The sequence below is a fragment of the Coregonus clupeaformis genome, chromosome 36 (assembly GCF_020615455.1).
Source record: "Coregonus clupeaformis isolate EN_2021a chromosome 36, ASM2061545v1, whole genome shotgun sequence".
Taxonomy (NCBI): domain Eukaryota; kingdom Metazoa; phylum Chordata; class Actinopteri; order Salmoniformes; family Salmonidae; genus Coregonus; species Coregonus clupeaformis.
The window spans coordinates 38,744,652-38,761,597 of NC_059227.1; the positions used below are offsets into that span (position 1 = coordinate 38,744,652).

The 16,946-nt window shown below is 45.3% G+C and overlaps 1 protein-coding gene across 3 annotated transcripts in view; it reads left to right on the forward strand.

Annotated features, from left to right (window-relative positions):
* The first annotated feature begins 685 nt into the window (after positions 1-685).
* Positions 686-16,946, forward strand: part of LOC121552085 (laminin subunit alpha-4) — a 35,134-nt gene continuing 18,873 nt past the window's right edge. Inside the window, exons 1-16 of one of the 3 annotated variants that reach the window (XR_006657893.1) lie at positions 686-1,316; positions 8,265-8,366; positions 8,774-8,901; positions 9,021-9,101; positions 9,363-9,577; positions 10,341-10,441; positions 10,653-10,833; positions 11,344-11,427; positions 11,570-11,721; positions 12,043-12,153; positions 12,802-12,913; positions 13,208-13,372; positions 13,506-13,699; positions 15,535-15,651; positions 16,273-16,421; positions 16,783-16,924. Coding sequence is in view for 2 of the 3 variants with exons in the window: in XM_041864788.2 (XP_041720722.2) it covers positions 1,200-1,316; positions 8,265-8,366; positions 8,774-8,901; positions 9,021-9,101; positions 9,363-9,577; positions 10,341-10,441; positions 10,653-10,833; positions 11,344-11,427; positions 11,570-11,721; positions 12,043-12,153; positions 12,802-12,913; positions 13,208-13,372; positions 13,506-13,699; positions 15,535-15,651; positions 16,273-16,421; positions 16,783-16,924 (2,151 nt within the window). In the remaining variant the exon portion in view is untranslated. The remainder of the gene's footprint in view (positions 1,317-8,264; positions 8,367-8,773; positions 8,902-9,020; positions 9,102-9,362; positions 9,578-10,340; positions 10,442-10,652; positions 10,834-11,343; positions 11,428-11,569; positions 11,722-12,042; positions 12,154-12,801; positions 12,914-13,207; positions 13,373-13,505; positions 13,700-15,534; positions 15,652-16,272; positions 16,422-16,782; positions 16,925-16,946) is intronic. The other 2 variants (XM_041864788.2, XM_045211412.1) reach the window with 2 other exon arrangements.

The window sequence follows — 16,946 nt, forward strand, 5'->3', positions numbered from 1 at the left end:
TAAGCTCCTTAGTTCCAATGAAGGGAAATCTTAATGCTACAGTCATACAATTACATTCTAGACGATTCTATGCTTCCAACTTTGTGGTAACAGTTTGGGGAAGGCCCTTTCCTCTTTCAGCATGACAATGTTCCCGTGCACAAAGCGAGGTCCACACAGAAATGGTTGGTCAAGATCGGTGTGGAAGAACTTGACTGGCCTGCACAGAGCCCTGACCTCAACCCCATCGAACACCTTTTGGGATGAATTGGAACGCTGACTGTGAGCCAGTCCTAATTACCCAACATCAGTGCCCGACCTCACTAATGCTCTTGTAGCTGAATGCCGCGACACAGACACTATACTTTGATCTTAGAGTACACAGCGTTGAACTTTGACAATACTTCCTTTATGGCTGAAAGTAGCACTCAGTCAGTCAGTCACTGGCCTCCTTACTGGTGGGGGAACCATCCTGGCCTTAACACAGTTTTCATAAATGTATCACCTTCTTTGACAGTCTGACCTGTGTAAAGAAAAACAGAGGGGCAGCACCAGCCAGGGAGGGGGATAAGTGTGAAGAGGTGGGGTGGGGGGCAGCTTTTTTTTCTCCTGCACTGCAGACGTAGTGCTGAGGCTTATCCCGGCCACCCTCTCTGCCTGGACCAGTGGACCAGAGGGGGAGGGAGGGCTCTGAGTGGGGTTGGTGTCTGCTGCTCAGCCCCCCCAAGGTGAAAGGGTGCCATTGAGGGACCCTGCAAACGGAGACGTCTGCTACCCAACAACACTCAATGTGACTGCCAGAGGGAGATATGCCATCTGGATGACTACACTGTCTGCCTGTCTGCCTGTCTGTCGGATATACACACTAGTCTAGTGCACCCTGTTGATCTCTAATTTTCTCTCCATTTTTATTGCTCCCCCCTCTCTCTCTCCCTCTCCAGACTTCCCATCTGAATGTGATTTAAGTTCAGGCTTTGGGGAGGCAGGTCCGCTGGGGGAGGCATAGGAGGAAATTGAGAGGAAGTGCACACAATTTGTTTTATAGGACTGGCGCTTGCACCGTGTCTGGAGCTCGGACCAGTGGAAAAGTTAAACCAACGGGTGCTGCAGAGCGAGGGAGAGAGAGAGCTGCCTGTGTCGCAGAGAGACTTCACTACAGACAGGACAGGAAGAGACAGAGAGTGAGAGGGAGCAGTGCTCCACTGGACTTATACACAGACATGTCTGCTACTAGAGCTCTGCCCTGCCTCTGCCTTCTACTCTCCATCGTCCTCTCAGGGATCGTCTGCCCAGCGACTTCCATTGGTTTACATTGGGAACAGCAGTCGGTGATGAAAGTAAGACCAGACATTTTGTTTTTCCTCTGCTTGGCTGGTACAGGATGCACAGCAGGCTTCCAGTTCCTTATCACAGCTAAATACAGAGGACCTGTTGTTGTTGCAAACTTTTCCACATCACCTTTTCCACATGACTGAATCAGACGGTCACATTGGATATTATGTCCATGAACTGTGCTGAATGCTTCTTTAGCTAAACTCTAATGGGTTTTGATAGTCACTGCAAGAGAGAGAGATTTGTAATCAGTCAGTATGCCTCTTAGACTTTTTTGTGAAGTGCTGGGGTGGTTTGGGTGTGAGAGGATCTTGCTGTGTGGATCCATATCTCTAGCGCCGCACTCTGGCCACAGTGCTGCGTCTCAACTCTGTGTTCTGCCTGGGGTTGGGGTGTTTGTGGAGGCCCCCGCTGGCCCCCGGTAGAGCCCTAATGGGAACCAGCTGCCAAGTGTTGAGCAACACAAATAGAGGGAACACAGCGGGTAGAAAGGGCATGAGAAACAATACAGGACATGCTGCTGACACATTTATAGTGAGTAGACTGGGTACAGGCAGATATTTCCTGTTTGGGGGCCAATGGGGGCCCAAAGAATGGCCATCTATCTTAGAGAGAGGCCTTCTATCTCAGGGACACACAGGCAAAACAATGTGCCCAGAGCGAGACTAATGTAAATGTTGTTAACTACTTTGCATTGTGTAAGAAGTCACAGAACAATGAATTGAATAGCTATATTTATTTGTTGTTTGCTGAATTTAAGGCAGGGAGGGGGTGGGTGGAGGGGGGCAGGGAGCAGATCCCCCAGTGTCTAAATTTAGAATTGACGATCTTCTGCCTCTTGTGAAATTGTTTACTTCTTCTGTGTACATGAGCATTCTAATAGCAGAGTCCCATGAGGAGATAGAGGCCTCTCCACTGCAGACATATAGTCTCTGCTCTGTTATTGGATTATGATGAGATTCACATGACCCAGCCAGGCCCCTTTCCCATCCTCAGTATCTTCCGAGGAGTTTACCACTAAGCCAGAGACTGAAGCCTTCACTAGGGCCAAAGTCAATAAGCTATCTGCATCTTATTGTGAGGAGGAGTGGGTGCCGGCAGGGAGGGAGAGGGGGGCACAGGGTTTGTTGTTCCTATTGCAGAGAGAGCGAGTCTGCCACAGCCTCAGACCTGAGAAGATGTTGACTTTGGACTGAACTCTTGTTTGGAGCCAATTCTTGTTTTTCTGCCTGAGCCGAGACCCACTGTATTTATTCAGCCCTGTCCCAGAGGCAGAGATAGAGGCAGACTCATGCTTAGTCTCATGTAGGCTACATAACGTATAGCACTTCTGAACACATGATATGAACAGCTAATGATAAATGCGTACGGACAATTCCACGATAACAGAGTGATGCTGAGACTCAGATTTTTCACTTTAAAATGTATGCCAAAAAATGATTGCAAAGTTAAACAAAACATTAAACTCTGAGCACAAGGAGTGTGAAAAATCTGAGTCTCAGCATCACTCTGTTAACGTAGAATTGCCCATACCATTTGAGGTTCAGTCCTTTTAGAAGTGGAGCACAGTGACATAGTCTTTGGGACATGCTGCTGCACATGAAACAGAGAAAGGCTATACTACATGGTGAATGTCATCTTTGTTCTCTACAGTAGTGGGCGCACAGAGAAATAGTTCAGAAATAGCTCACATTACAGAGGACATTTATAGGGGACCAGAAGGCTACAGATGTGAATTGTTTCAATGTTCATGCCATTTAGGAGCGGATTAGAGCATTCACCATGCTGTAAAATATTATTGAGGGATTAATTTTCTATATCACAGGATTACTCCCTATACCCAGGGGAAACAGTACCAGAAAATTGGGGTTTGGTGTTTTAATTCTGAACAAAATTATATTTGAATGAGACTCATTGTGGTCTAAACGAACAGGAAATAATGTAGTTAGATATTACATTAATAATAATTAATTACTTAATATGCCATTTAGCAGACGCTTTTATCCAAAGCGACTTACAGTCATGCGTGCATACATTTTTGTGTATGGGTGGTCCTGGGGATCGAACCCACTACCTTGGCGTTACAAGCGCCGTGCTCTACCAGCTGAGCTACAGAGGACCACCTTCATGGTGCAACGGCTGCTGGGTTGTATACTTCACACTTCTAAAGGCTAAGTCCCAAATGGCACCCTATTCCCTGTTATATATAGTGCACTACTTTTGACCGGAGCCCTACTGTTTTGGCCCTGGTGGTCAAAAGTAGTGCACCATAGGGTAATAAAATCTAAATAAAATCCAATTTTATTGGTCGCGTACACATATTTTGCAGATGTTATCGCAGGTGCAGCGAAATGCTTATGTTTTTTCCAGCTCGAACAGTGCAATAATACAAATAAATACACATAAATCCAAAAAAGAAAAAGAAAGGAATTTAGAAAATATTGAGAAATATCAGAACGAGCAATGTCAGAGTCTGGAATATAAATATACATGTATATGATGGTGTGTATAGACATTATGGACAGTATATGAATAGAAAAGGTGTGTACAGTAGTAGTTATATAGGATGAGCCTTGACCAGAATACAGTATATACAGTGGGGAGAACAAGCATTTGATACACTGCCGATTTTGCAGGTTTTCCTACTTACAAAGCATGTAGAGGTCTGTAATATTTATCATAGGTACACTTCAACTGTGAGAGACGGAATCTAAAACAAAAATCCAGAAAATCACATTGTATGATTTTTAAGTAATTAATTTGCATTTTATTGCATGACATAAGTATTTGATCACCTACCAACCAGTAAGAATTCCGGCTCTCACAGACCTGTTAGTTTTTCTTTAAGCCCTCCTGTTCTCCACTCATTACCTGTATTAACTGCACCTGTTTGAACTCGTTACCTGTATAAAAGACACCTGTCCACACACTCAATCAAACAGACTCCAACCTCTCCACAATGGCCAAGACCAGAGAGCTGTGTAAGGACATCAGGGATAAAATTGTAGACCTGCACAAGGCTGGGATGGGCTACAGGACAATAGGCAAGCGGCTTGGTGAGAAGGCAACAACTGTTGGCGCAATTATTAGAAAATAGAAGAAGTTCAAGATGACGGTCAATCACCCTCGGTCTGGGGCTCCATGCAAGATCTCACCTCGTGGGGCATCAATGATCATGAGGAAGGTGAGGGATCAGCCCAGAACTACACGGCAGGACCTGATCAATGACCTGAAGAGAGCTGGGACCACAGTCTGAAAGAAAACCATTAGTAACACACTACGCCGTCATGGATTAAAATCCTGCAGCGCATGCAAGGTCCCCCTGCTCAAGCCAGCACATGTCCAGGCCCGTCTGAAGTTTGCCAATGACCATCTGGATGATCCAGAGGAGGAATGGGAGAAGGTCATGTGGTCTGATGAGACAAAAATATAGCTTTTTGGTATAAACTCCACTCGCCGTGTTTGGAGGAAGAAGAAGGATGAGTACAACCCCAAGAACACCATCCCAACCGTGAAGCATGGAGGTAGAAACATCATTCTTTGGGGATGCTTTTCTGCAAAGGGGACAGGACGACAGCACCGTATTGAGGGGAGGATGGATGGGGCCATGTATCGCGAGATCTTGGCCAACAACCTCCTTCCCTCAATAAGAGCATTGAAGATGGGTCGTGGCTGGGTCTTCCAGCATGACAACGACCCGAAACACACAGCCAGGGCAACTAAGAAGTGGCTCCGTAAGAAGCATCTCAAGGTCCTGGAGTGGCCTAGCCAGTCTCCAGACCTGAACCCAATAGAACATCTTTGGAGGGAGCTGAAAGTCCGTTTTGCCCAGCGACAGCCCCGAAACCTGAAGGATCTGGAGAAGGTCTGTATGGAGGAGTGGGCCAAAATCCCTGCTGCAGTGTGTGCAAACCTGGTCAAGACCTACAGGAAACGTATGATCTCTGTAATTGCAAACAAAGGTTTCTGTACCAAATATTAAGTTCTGCTTTTCTGATGTATCAAATACTTATGTCATGCAATAAAATGCAAATTAATTACTTAAAAATCATACAATGTGATTTTCTGGATTTTTGTTTTAGATTCCGTCTCTCACAGTTGAAGTGTACCTATGATAAAAATTACAGACCTCTACGTGCTTTGTAAGTATGAAAACCTGCAAAATCAGCAGTGTATCAAATACTTGTTCTCCCCACTGTACATATGAAGTGGGTAAAATAGTATGTAAAGTGACCAGTGTTCAATGACTATGTGCAGGGTAGAGTACCGGGTGGTAGCCGGCTAGTAACAGTGGCTAAGTTCAGGGCAGGGTACTGAGCGGAGGCCGGCTAGTGGTGACTATTTAACAGTCTGATGGCCTGGAGATTGAAAAACAGCTTCTGTCTCTCGGTTCCAGCTTTGATGCACCTGTACTGTCTCCTCCTTCTAGATGGTAGCGGGGTGAACAGGCCGTGGCTCGGGTGGCTGAGGTACTTGATGATCTTCTTGGCCTTCCTGTGACACCGGGTGCTGTAGATGTCCTGGAGGGCAGGCAGTGTGCCCCCGGTGATGCGTTGGGCTGACAGCACCACCCTCTGGAGAGCCCTGCGGTTGCCGACGGTGCAATTGCCATACCAGGCAGTGATAAAGCCCGACAGGATGCTCGCAATGGTGCATCTGTTGAAGTTTGTGAGGGTCTTAGGGGCCAAGCCAAATTTCTTTAGCCTCCTGAGGTTGAAGAGGCACTGTTGCACCTTCTTCACCACACTGTCTGCGTGGATGGACCATTTCAAGTTGTCAGTGATGTGCACGCCGAGGCTTTTCACCCTCTCCACTATGGCCCCGTCGATGTGGATGGGGGCGTGCTCTCTCTGCTGTCACCTGGAGTCCACGATCAGCTCCTTCATTTTGTTGACGTTGAGGGAGAGGTTATTTTCCTGGCACCACTCCCCCAGGGCCACACAGTCATGGGTGAACAGGGTGTACAGGAGGGGGCTGAGCACGCACACTTGTGGGGCCCCTGTGTTGAGGATCAGCGTAGTGGAGGTGTTGTTGCCTACCTTCACCACCTGGGGTCGGTCCAGGATCCAGTTGCACAGGGTGGGGTTCAGACCTAGGGCCCCATAGCTTAGTGATGAGCTTGGAGGGCACTATGCTGTTGAAGGCTGAGCTGTAGTCGATGAACAGCATTCTCACATAGGTATTCCTCTTGTCCAGATGGGATAGGGCAGTGTGCAGTGCGATGATGATTGCGTTATCCGTGGATCTGTTGGGGCGGTATACAAATTGTAGTGGGTCTAGGGTGTCGGGTAAGGTGGAGGTGATATGTTCCTTAACTAGCCTCTCAAAGCACTTCATGATGACAGAAGTGAGTGCTACGGGGCAATAGTCATTTAGTTCAGTTACCTTTGCTTTTTTGGGTACAGGAACAATGGTGGATTGTTTGACCAGAGAGAGGGTTTCCGACATTAATGCCAAGTTGCATTGGGTGCCATTTGGGACACAGCCTGTCCCACACTATCCCATCTGCTGTTTCTGCTCCATCTTTCCCAGGAACCTCTTGTCCCATGGGTCTGGTTGTGGTTGCATCGTCCAGCTGTTTGACCCATCACAGGATGTCACACAGCTAATCATTCTAAGTCATTAGCAATGAAGTGTAATTATTCAGCACTGTCAGCAACCAATAAGACTCTCTGAGTGGACTAGCATTCTGTAGTGCAATAGAATCATTGTCCAATGGCCTCATTTGTGATATGGATCTCTAGACTGCTTACTGTTCAGGACCCATTCAGATAATTTTACATTATGCCTTGCATAGATTATAACACCTACTCTATAGTATGTCATCAGTTGTAATGCAAACATATGTGTGGGCACAGAAGGTCAGTAGAATCGATTGAACTGACCTGTAGTCCATAACCAGGACATCATATAACATCATAACCATATGATGTATAGGCCTCATTTACAGTGTGTACTATAGGTCAGGAATGCCACAGGAAGGAAGGTGCTCCAGGAAAAATCTGCTCCGGCCATGAAAGCACTGCTGTTCACAGGATGTTTCACATGAGTTCACTGGAGAGACATTTCTTTGACTCACGGCCTGCAAGCAAATAAATCAAGGGGTATTATGCATCACAACTGGGAGCATATCTCTGGAATGTTTGAGATGTATTTGTGCCTGCCACTTTGGACACAGCATACATGTTCCACTGACTGGATGACACAAGGGGGAAAACATTGCATTCTTACAGCAGGCCAATGTGAACAGAGTAGTATTGTAGGATCAGAACACTCTTTGAATGGGGGGTGACTGAAGATCAAAGGGATCTGTGGGGGGGGGTTCACTACATTAGGAAACTGCCTTACAGAACAAGTGGCAGAGTGAATTGGGCATGAGAGTTCTGTAAGTAACATTCTGTGAATGACTGAGAACGATTATAAGCAGTATGCAAGTATCCAATAATGTCATAATTTTGTCTTAGTCAAGTACTGTGCTTTATTGTCACATATTAGAGTAGCTAAATAAGAGAGCACCTTTTTTATGAAGGAATGTGAGTGTGTTTGATAAGAGATATTGTGAAAAGCAGGGGACCGTTGTATCCCATTTATGACGGACAACTTAATCCAGCCTTGCCAAAACGATTCCAGGTGCTGTACTTTCTGAAATTGCTGTTGTTTCAAGTTTTAATGTAATGTGCACAAGTACAGTGAAATGCCTTTCTTGCAAGCTCTAAACCTAACAGTGCAGTCATCAATAACAATGTAATACTAAAAATAACATAAGGTGGAATGATAAAGTGCCTTGTTGAATGATAAAGTTATTATTATTATTATTATAAAGTGCCCCGTTAGCAACTTGGCATTAATGTCAGGAACCATATCTCTGGTCAAATGTATTTCTAATTCTAGATCAGATTCAGGGGCAAACTGTACTCTGTTTTAAAGAGCTCGTTCATGTTCCCTCTCCCTAGGTGTGTGCAAAAGGATATTTCCTCAGTAACCAGAAAAAATGCCTACCATGTAACTGCAAAGCCCATTCAGAAACTTGTGAAGATATCACAGGTGTTTGTATAGTAAGTACTACATCCATCCCCTTTATTAATACTTATTATAAACTGGGTGGTTCGAGCCCTGAATACTGATTGGCTGACAGCCATGGTATATCAGACCGTATACCATGGGTATGACAAAACATTTGTTTGTACTGCTCTAATTACGTTGGTAACCAGTTTATAATAGCAATAAGGCACCTTGGGAGTTTGTGGTATATAGCCAATATACCATGGCTAAGGGCTGTATCCAGGCACTCCGCGTTGCATCGTGCTAAGAAAGCCCTTAGCTGTGGTATATTGGCCATATACCACACCCCCTCGTGCTTTATTGCTTAATTACACCATGGGGACTACTTCTAGTCTCTAGATTACCATCTACTATCATATCAGTAATAGATTTAAACTATATTTCACTCTTTACCATGCAGTCATGTCAGGACCACACCACTGGGGATTTCTGTGAAATATGTGAGGATGGATACATGCCTGACGTCTCCACATATGGACGACACTCCTGCCGGCCGTGCGCCTGTCCCCTCTCTAGCCCCTCCAACAAGTAAGCTATAGCATCCGTCCATCCAGACCCTACTGTTGTGCAGGCCGTGCAGGGAGAGGCCTGTGTGTTGGTGGGCAGAGCTCACTAACTGACATTCTTTCCGCTATGTGTCCGGCCAGCTTCGCAGAGCATTGTGACAGAAGCAGTAACATCCTACGATGCAAGTGCCTAGAGGGCTATGCTGGACATTACTGTGAGAGGTCAGTGCTGACAGAACCTTGGCCAACACCATGAGTTAACTTCACCATGGGAGCAATTACACTCATTATCCTAAATCAGCTCATATAGACACAAATAAAGCTCTTACAATTTCACTATTTTATTTATTTTCCGGACAGATTATCAACCTGAACAGTAAATATTTAGAAATGCTTTCATATAACAATGATGTTTAAGGGTAAGTGATAAGTAATTCTAAGTCAAACAATCATTGGCAATCACCTTCCATCTTCCTCACCCAGATGTGCTCCAGGTTTCTACGGCAACCCCATGGTGATCGGTGACTCCTGTAAGAGTTGTGACTGTAACGGTAACTCAGACCCCAACCACATCTTCAATGAGTGCCACAACGTGACCGGCTTCTGTCAGAATTGCTGGGGGGACACGGCCGGAGCCAACTGTGAACGGTGTGCCCCGGGTTTCTACGGCGACGCCATCAGTGCCAAGAACTGCAGAGGTGCTTGCCAAGAGTACTTTTAGACATTACTTATGCTACTGAGGCCCTTTGCTCCAATAGGAGCTAAAAGGAATAAGTCCGGTCAACTCTTCTGTCAATGCAGACTACCCATGTAAAAACATCCAAGGGAAAAATAGATATTCATATGATGTCTGACAATGATCCCCACTTGTTTGGATAGTGAAGCTATATCCAGTCAATTGCCATGCTCAATTCTGGATTTGAACGCTGCTTTGACGTTGCTCTTGGGGTTAAGGACTTACTATGGATTTGTCTTCAATAGAGCTCTAACAATTTCCCCTTGTTTTGCTCATATAGACATAAGTCAATCACAAGGCTCTATCTGAAACGAAATACGGGAAGGTCTATTTTGTATGTTTACACAGTTGGGCAGGCTGGGTAGTGAGAATTCCTGCCTCTGAGACAGTACAGTACAACACAGACAACCATGGCCTGTGTATTATCTTACGCCATGTGCACATCAGTGTAAGAATAGAGTCATGGAAAAGTGGTGCATGTTTACCAAATATGAACTTGTAGTTGCTGTCTGTATGAGATAAGTCCAGCTCTAGCTCACTTGTAGAAAACTATGAAGAATACAACTGTAGAAATGGGAAAAATCCCAGTCTACATCACAATCTATTGCATGATTTTCATTTGTATTTTAGGGCTTTGCTTGGACAGAAATAACCTTTTTCATTGTGGCAATGTCATGATTATTTGACCCGTGCTGTATTAGCTATGAGTGCGTCCTGTGTTACAGCGTGCGAGTGCAGTAAGTGTGGAACAGCTTCGTGTGATGACAGGACAGGGACGTGTCACTGTAAGCCTGGTGTCACCGGCCAACTCTGTGACCAATGTGAGGTGAGATGCTCAAGGGCCTTATCAAGGAGCCAGCCTTACAACCATGTGGTCACACAATCACACTGTTGGACAGCTTTTCATGAGAACAGATATGCTCAGTAAAGCAGACAATAAGAAGAAAGCAGACAAAATCATTCAGGCTACTGTGAATAACAACAACAACAACAACAACCAAATGTCTAACATACTGTATGTCCATTGTGTGCTTTAGGAGGGCCACACAGGTTTCAATAACTGTCAGGGCTGCCAGAGGTGTGACTGTGGACCTGCCGGTCTCCGGCCCACCTGTCATCCTCTGACCCACAGCTGCCAGTGCCAACCAGGGGCCGGAGGCCGATACTGCGAGCGTTGCCTCCCAGACCACTGGAACTACGGCCCCTCAGGGTGTCAAAGTAAGTACCGTGTCTGTCTAATCTTGCTAACCACCCAGACCAGTTGGTCAAATTAAGAACAGATAACGTTTTTCTGTAGCTAGCAAGCCAGTCCACCATTCCCACACCCACTCATATATGATGTCAGGGAGGCATCTGCTGTGATCTGCAACCCCTGGGACCATCTGTACGCATCTGCACACGGCCACAGGCACTGACTGCATCTAGCAGCCGACTTTCCTCTGACATCACCGCCCGCCTAGTCCTCATTTATCTGCTGAGCTGCCAGAACCATCAATCCATCCTACAGCCACAATATAGAGAACCAGGGAACCGCACTGCAGATGTACAGCAGCACTCCTCCCAAGTCAAAAGACCCACCATAGGTTCCATTATATATTTGGTATTTGTACTAAGACTGACTCTCCTATGTCCGGCTGATAAAGCATTCAACTCGATAAATAGAACTAGACATGTAATCAACTGTAGCTATATGAAGTGCATGAGTGTGTGTCTGTTTCTTCACTCCAGAATGTGACTGTGCTAGCAGCCACTGTGACATGCACACTGGGGAGTGTCTCCCTGAAGCCGCCACGATCAATCTCTGCAACATCAGTAAGTGGGTCTGGTTAGAAATCAAAATGAATGTTTCAGTTAATCTTAAACAACCCTTTGTGTTGGATTTTAGCATGATGTGATGTTGGGGAAATTACACACAAATAATTTGCGTCATCATTTGGCTCCTCCCTCCCATCAGGTTGTGATGAGTGTATCTGGCACCTGATTGGTGACCTGAGGTTGTCCAATAAGACGCTGGACCAGATGAGGGTCAGTGTGTTGAACATCTCCACTGGGGCTGCAGCCAACGACAGGCTCAAGTACTACAACTACACTGCCCAACGTCTGCAGGTACAGTACAACCTCTCTTTCTGCTCACGCTGATATAGTTGGGACTCAAGATGTTTATACACACCTGTATTATCAGTTCATTCTGATTTAAACAAGATAAATAAGCAGCTTAACTACCTTTTTCTACGACAAAGTCTGACAAAGGATATTGGCAAATATCATACACCAACCAACCAACCAAAAAAACAACTAACCAACCAATACAACAACCATTGTACTGTGCGAATCACACAATTTTCTTCTCTCAATCCTAACATGCATTTACTGTATTGTAATAGTATTGTGTAAGTGTATCCCATTACCCCTATGTTTCGTTTCCAGACTCAGTTTGTGAACTGGAGGAATAAGTCAGCTCTGATGAGGACCCAGACAGGGCAGCTGGAGGGGGCCAGTGCTGCTCTACTCTTAGACATCAACCATCTGGCAGAGACGGTAAGAGGACACCTTCATCACTCATCTAACTCACTCACACTCCTCTTCCTCCCTCCTTTCACATTTCTCTGGAGGTTAAATAAAGTCCAAATACAAAAACCAACATATAGTTCATTCATACTAACTCAAAAAAAAATATTGCATGCTTCGTAAACAACCGGTGTAGACTAACAGTGAAATGCTTACAGGTTCTTCCCAACAATGCAGAGAGAAAAAAATTGAAATAATAGAAAAATATAAAAAATAATAACATGAGGAATAAAAACACAATGAGTACAATAACTTGGCTATATACAGGAAGTACCAGTACTGAGTCAAGAGTGCAAAAAGGGTCAATGCAGATTGTCCAGGTAGCTATTTGGTTAACTATTTAGCAGTCTTATGGCTTGGGGGTAGAAGCTGTTGGTTCCAGACTTGGTGCATCCAGAACCAAATCTCCCACTACTCGATTTAGCATTTTAATGTTAACGTCTGTCACGAGAGACTATGGTTATACAGTTCAGTTAGCTTACCTCTCAGAGCCATCACATCTGTTTTAGTTGAGCTTGTAGTGGTAGTGTCCAGAATGTGTCATTGATTTTTGTGTTCTGTGGTGTTTGTCATGTCTTAACTATGTCATTGATCTGTGTGGTGTTTGCTGTGGGCCAGGAGAGTGCAGTGAAGTTCTTGGGGGAAAGAGTGGATGAAGACACAATAGAGAGTGTCACTCTGGCTGACGAGCTGACCACTAACCTCACCACCCTCAACGTGCTGATTGAAGGTATTGTTAAGCCTGCTAAAGATACACTACTATGCCTCTTTGAGTACCGTACACCTCCCCCATTATTCATAATGCTTCTAGGTATAAATATTGATATATGATATCCAATTACTTTTTAATCTCGCCTTGCCTTAAGATTTAAATCCAAATCACCTTTGCTGTATTTCCTACTGTCATCCATTTATCAGCCCTTGTTTATGAGGGTGCTTTTGGTAGTGGAGCCTCAGTCATATCCCAGAGCCATATCCCAGCCTTCCTTCACCCTGCGCTCTGTGTCGTGTTTGTGTCTCATAGAGATGATCAGTGACTGGGAGCTGTACAGTGTCCATCAGGACCTGGACCCAGAGATCATCAGACAGAAGACAGCTATGGCCGAGGGCATGGTGGCCTGGATGAAGAAACTGGACCTTTCTCCACGAGAGCCCATTGCCACCGATGAGTCCACCGAGGCCCACGACCGTGAGAAAAAACGCACACACTCACACACAGACACATCTACACAAAGAAACACACATGCTATAGACACGTTATAATGGAGAGGTAGAGACAAGCTTTGTGGTCCTGTGTATTTACAAATGTGTGTGTTGTCCAGTCCTTAGACGCATGCGTCAACTGGATAAGAACCTGATCAGTACGGACAGCCGCGTGGCCCCGGTACGGGAGGTGCTCTCCCGCTTCACCAACAAGCTCTCTGAGGCCCAGGAGATCCTCCAGAAGGCTGCCAACACTGTCCAGGAGACTGAGGACATGAACAAAGCCAACACCGTCAAATTCCAGAGGAGTGAGGTAACTTCCCACGACACTGGGGTCAGCTTGGCCCAGAGCGTGCCGCCTGGAGCCTCTCCTCCTGCCTCCCCAAATGCCCCTAGCCGACTCCCAGACTCCCTGACTGCCAGCCTCTCTGACTGCCTGGCCCTCTGACTCTCTGGCTGACTGACTTTATACTTCCCCTACTGCTTGCCTGACTCCCTGGCTCTCTGCTTGTCTGACTCCCTGGCTCTCTGCTTGTCTGACTCCCTGGCTCTCTGCTTGTCTGACTCCCTGGCTCTCTGCTTGTCTGACTCCCTGGCTCACTGCTTGTCTGACTCCCTGGCTCACTGCTTGCCTGACTCCCTGGCTCTCTGTGTTTGTCAGCATGGTTTCATTACCACAGCTCACTCTGATAGCGCCCTGCTAAAGAGATCAGTGCCGTCTGCCTTTATCTTCCCTCTGAATGTTGCAGGAGTTCAGCTTGACTTTATCACTGGAAAACAACTGTCCTGCTCCTGCAAAGGAATATACCAGATATTCTCTCTCTGCCATACAGTATGTGGATTGTAGTTGTTCCCAAAGCCTGCCTGAGAACTCAATTACCCATGGTATTTAGTAGTAGAGAACAGTAACACAGAAACAGCTGTTAGGGATTGTTAGGAGGCACAAAGTGTGGGGTAGATACATTGCTGCACAACACAATCATAACCCCATAGCCCATATTAAGAGGATATGCCCCTTAGAGTTGAATACCCACAGCTGCTTGTCATTTAATGGGTTATCATGTGTACAGTAATTTTGTACAGCTCCTTAACGTTTCCTCAGTCTGAGGCTGTCACGATCTTTGACTGATGAAGAGACGGACCAAGGCGCAGAGTGATAAGCGTACATTCTTTATTTAGTACACACACGAACCAAAACAACAAACGAAACGATACGTGAAGTCCTAGGTTATACACAAAAACCTTACAGAACAAGATCCCACAAAGTAACATGCCAACGAGCTACAGCTGTCTCTGATTGGGAACCACCCTGGCCAACATAGATATAAACGATCTAGAACAAAAGCATAGAAAATGTAACAGAAACTCCACACCCTGGCTCAACATTTAAGAGTCCCCCGAGCCAGGGCGTGACAGAGGCATGAGGCTAGTTAGACAACTGAAAGATTTTCCATAAAGTTTATAGATCCCAAATACAATACAACAGGCCTATTGTTCCTATTCATTATGGTGTGAAATCCTGAGGGATTGCGATTCTAATTTAACACACAAACTGGCCCTGTTGTCATGCCCAAATTGACATTATGGGCCCATTGTGGTTGTGCTGCAGTGGAGCCTGGAGCTAGGCGCAACCAGCTGCTGCAGTGAAGGCTGGAGCTAGGAGCAACCAGCTGCTGCAGTGAAGGCTGGAGCTAGCTGAAAATCAATTCCATGAATGGTGTACTGTCCAAACAGGAGGCCTACCATAATCTGTGGCTCTTTCTTTCCACAGCAGATTAGTCAACATGAGTCATGGCAAGAGAAACACAGCCAGGGTTACTATGGGGGAAAGAGAGTGTTTCTGTACCATACTCATAACTGCTGTAAACACATCTCTCTCTTGCCTCTTTAGGGCAAAACACAAGTTGTTAAAGGGAGTCCTATAAATTAAATGTTGATGTTCTGCATCAATTAGGCTTGCAGCTTTCATTTGACATTTGAAAGTATTCTACTTATGATTTATGTACTTTTATGATATGGGAGAGATACATAACCTGTACTCTCTACACAATGTATATTTTGGTACTATAAACAGAAATATATGACTGAACATCAGGCTAGCATACAGTACTCAGAGTATTCACTAATCCTGTCCACTCTCTCTCCCAGGCCAAGCAGCAGGAGCTGATAGAGAACTACAAAGCTGTGAATGACACCTTGCAGATGGCTAAAGACCTTATAGTGGACACTGAAAATACTGTGCCAGAGATGGATCTCCTTGTGCAGGTAAGGCCTGTTCTCGGCCTGTACACTCTTAGGAAAAAGGCTTCCAAAAGGGTGTTTTGGGTGTCCCCATAGGAGAACCCTTTTTGGTTCCATGTAGAATCCTCTGTGGAAATGGTTCTACATGGAACCCAAAAGTATTCTACCTGGAACCAAAACAGTTCTACTTGGAACCAAAAAGGGTTCTTCAAAGGGTTATCCTATGAGGACAGCCGGAGAACCCTTTCAGGTTCTAGAGAGCTCTTTTCTTCCAAGACTGTACACACCATAGTCACTATTAACCTGCTATGCCTGAAAGCTTTGTGTTTTGGACCCCCTCAATGAGGTCATCATGTAATTATGATGGATTGCAACGTTTCAGTTCATGTGTTGAATATGGCCTGACAGGGAGAGTCCCATGTACTGGTCCATGCACTTAAGAGTATGAATCCATAACTAATTTAACAGACAGCCAAAATGAGAGACTTATTTTTTGAATGGCTTTGGATCTAAAAAGCCATTGCGTCTTTGAACAATTCCCATTTAAGTCAATTGCCTCTCTATTGGGTTACTCAGTGGGGAAATAGAATAATTCAGAGGTAACATTGTCAGTTAAGTCCTGGAATGGGGTCTGTGTCTGTGTAGAACGTGACTGAGTACCACGCTGCGATCGATGGCGCAAGCAAGCGGCTGCAGGAGAAGACTGAGGCGCTGTCCCTGGCAGACAGAGACCTGGTCCAAAGAGCCCAGGACCGCGCAGAGGACCTCCAGAGTCAAGCGGATGAGCTGGAGTAGTGAGTAGTAGTGATGTTACATAGTAGTGATCTCATCACGGCATCACTCTAAACAATACACTATCCTCCTTAGTCCATTATAAATGCACATCACATTGTAGAACCAACCAACTACTAAACACGACTACACTTGAATATCCTGTACTCCATTATAATGGACACCACATTTAAGAAACAAAACCACCACTGAACATGTTTATCCAACACTGATCAACACTCAGTCACACATTACTTGAAGCACAAATGAAAGGCCACCCTTTAATGTACAGTAGTGGTACCAGTTAAAAGTAGGCCTTATCCTCAATGCTTTACAAATATTCTAACCAGACACTGATTTTGTTGTATGTTTCTTTTCACCTAGTAATCTGAAACGAAGTGATGCCAATGGATTTGTGCAGAAGGCTCTGGTTGCAGCCAATGTGTACAACAACATAGTCCAGTATATCGAAGAGGCCAACATCACTGGACTGACAACAATGGATTTAGCAACAAGAGCTAAGGATGTAGGTTGTCTGAAATGCGCAA